The 1,558-nt window shown below is 45.6% G+C and overlaps 1 protein-coding gene across 1 annotated transcript; it reads right to left on the bottom strand.

Moving 5' to 3' along the window:
* Positions 1 to 220: 220 nt before the first annotated feature.
* Positions 221 to 1,085, bottom strand: F5891DRAFT_195888 (uncharacterized protein). The gene is made up of 3 exons (XM_041370870.1): positions 1,066 to 1,085; positions 757 to 1,014; positions 221 to 690 (listed from the first exon to the last, which is right to left on the bottom strand). Exons 2-3 carry the CDS (start codon positions 915 to 917, stop codon positions 444 to 446), a joined length of 408 nt encoding a protein of 135 aa, XP_041227566.1. The 5' UTR covers positions 918 to 1,014; positions 1,066 to 1,085; the 3' UTR covers positions 221 to 443.
* Between the last annotated feature and the right edge of the window lie 473 nt (positions 1,086 to 1,558).

The following is a 1,558-nucleotide window of genomic DNA, read 5'->3' on the forward strand; positions in this document are numbered from 1 at the left end:
TTGCCTGTGACTTCAGCCATTCGAAGATCAGCATATGAGGCGCGTTGGGGGAACGACTGACAACCAGATGAGACTTGACATGTCGACACACGATAATGGCTGATGCGTTTAAATTTGGAAATGACAACGTTAGGACCAAGTCGGAATGTTCAACTTGGATTACTCAAGTAGTATGTAATCCTACCCGTTCCGTGTACGATTATTTCCTCGTTTCCCCTGCAGTGAATGTACATCCGGATTTCCATCTCAATCAGATATTCCAGTTTGTTCATTTGATTTAGTATCTCCAATCTCTCTTAACATATAGCAGACAGCCGCCCTCTCATCGTGTATCCTGGCAATGATAATGCCTAGAGATCCTTCCCTGAACCCGTGGAAGGTGCAAATCACTGGACATTCCATTCTCTTGCATTCAGTCTTATATTTTACAGGATTTAACTTATTCAAGCACATGTCAAAAAATCAGTCACCACTTGAGAGTATCTCGTCTGGTCCTCCTCCTTCTCCAAGAACGGCATGTGACGCTGCGAAAACTGCACCCACTTCACATGCGGGATTCTCTGGAAGAATGCCTCACGCAGGCTTCCTGCGCTTCGTCCATCACACCGTTGGTGAGCAGAGTAGGAGTCGTGATTGTGTGAATTTGATCCAGACACGACCATGACTTCAGTGTTCCCGTAATCGTGAACTCTGATGGTCCATTCCTGGAATCCATGATCAGTACCTATCAGAAAGGTCGGTCAAGATATCACCTACATCGTGTGATACACGGTGGGATGTTGCATCATGGCCACAAAGGACGTCTCCATCACCTTTGGCCAGGGGCTCTTGCAAACATGCTTTTCAAAGAAGATCCCTACCATTTGTTTATATTCAGGGCTATCCGTTGTCCCCTCTTTCTCGTGCCTCTCAACCATCTCCCTCACATCCGCTGGCAGCGCTTTTTCTCTTCCTAATGATTAGGTTTGAACTTGTTTCCATGATGGTCCATCGATTGCACTGATGTGACTGACACTGCGTGGGTGAGTTATCTACAGTGTTACTTCATAGCTGTGATTAACTTACCTGTTCTGTAAGTTCAAGTTTCAATGGGGAGACTTCGAGCAGCATCACGATTGCAAGAAGGTATGTGGCTGCCACCCCAAGTCAATACTGCGCGAGATTACACTGACTGCTACAAGGTATACTTACACTCAGTATAGTATGTGCACACCAGCTGGCGTTGGACGTCAAATAGGCTTATCTTGCAAGATGATTCTATGGCATGGAGTCAGAGTCGCCGAGCGCCGTTACGATACAGGTATACTACGGTATGTAATGTCAGCAAGTACAGTCTTAGTAGCATACTAATTTGTTGTTGAGGAAGGCTGCTGCCACTACGCCATGTACAAGATGCCATCGTATCGTCTGTTATTCCATTATTCTTTACATCGACTTTCAACCTCCCCGTCGCTGCATTATTATGTAATGAAGCTTCAAAAGCATTTCTTTCCTTTATGTACTGGAGGTTCAAATTCATCAGCCAAGTCCTACACCATCACCAGGACCTACTCACAGG

Source organism: Suillus fuscotomentosus, assembly GCF_016647785.1.
Source record: "Suillus fuscotomentosus strain FC203 chromosome Unknown F5891scaffold_19, whole genome shotgun sequence".
NCBI classification, from domain to species: Eukaryota; Fungi; Basidiomycota; class Agaricomycetes; order Boletales; family Suillaceae; genus Suillus; species Suillus fuscotomentosus.

What these genes read in the sequence shown, in the direction of transcription:
- F5891DRAFT_195888 (XM_041370870.1), bottom strand. Translation starts at nt 917, where the DNA reads ATGGTTGAGAGGCACGAGAAAGAGGGGACAACGGATAGCCCTGAATAT. An exon ending in CCCACCGTGTATCACACGAT is followed by an intron (nt 691 to 756) that starts GTAGGTGATATC and finishes ATGGACCATCAG; the next exon opens with AGTTCACGATTACGGGAACA.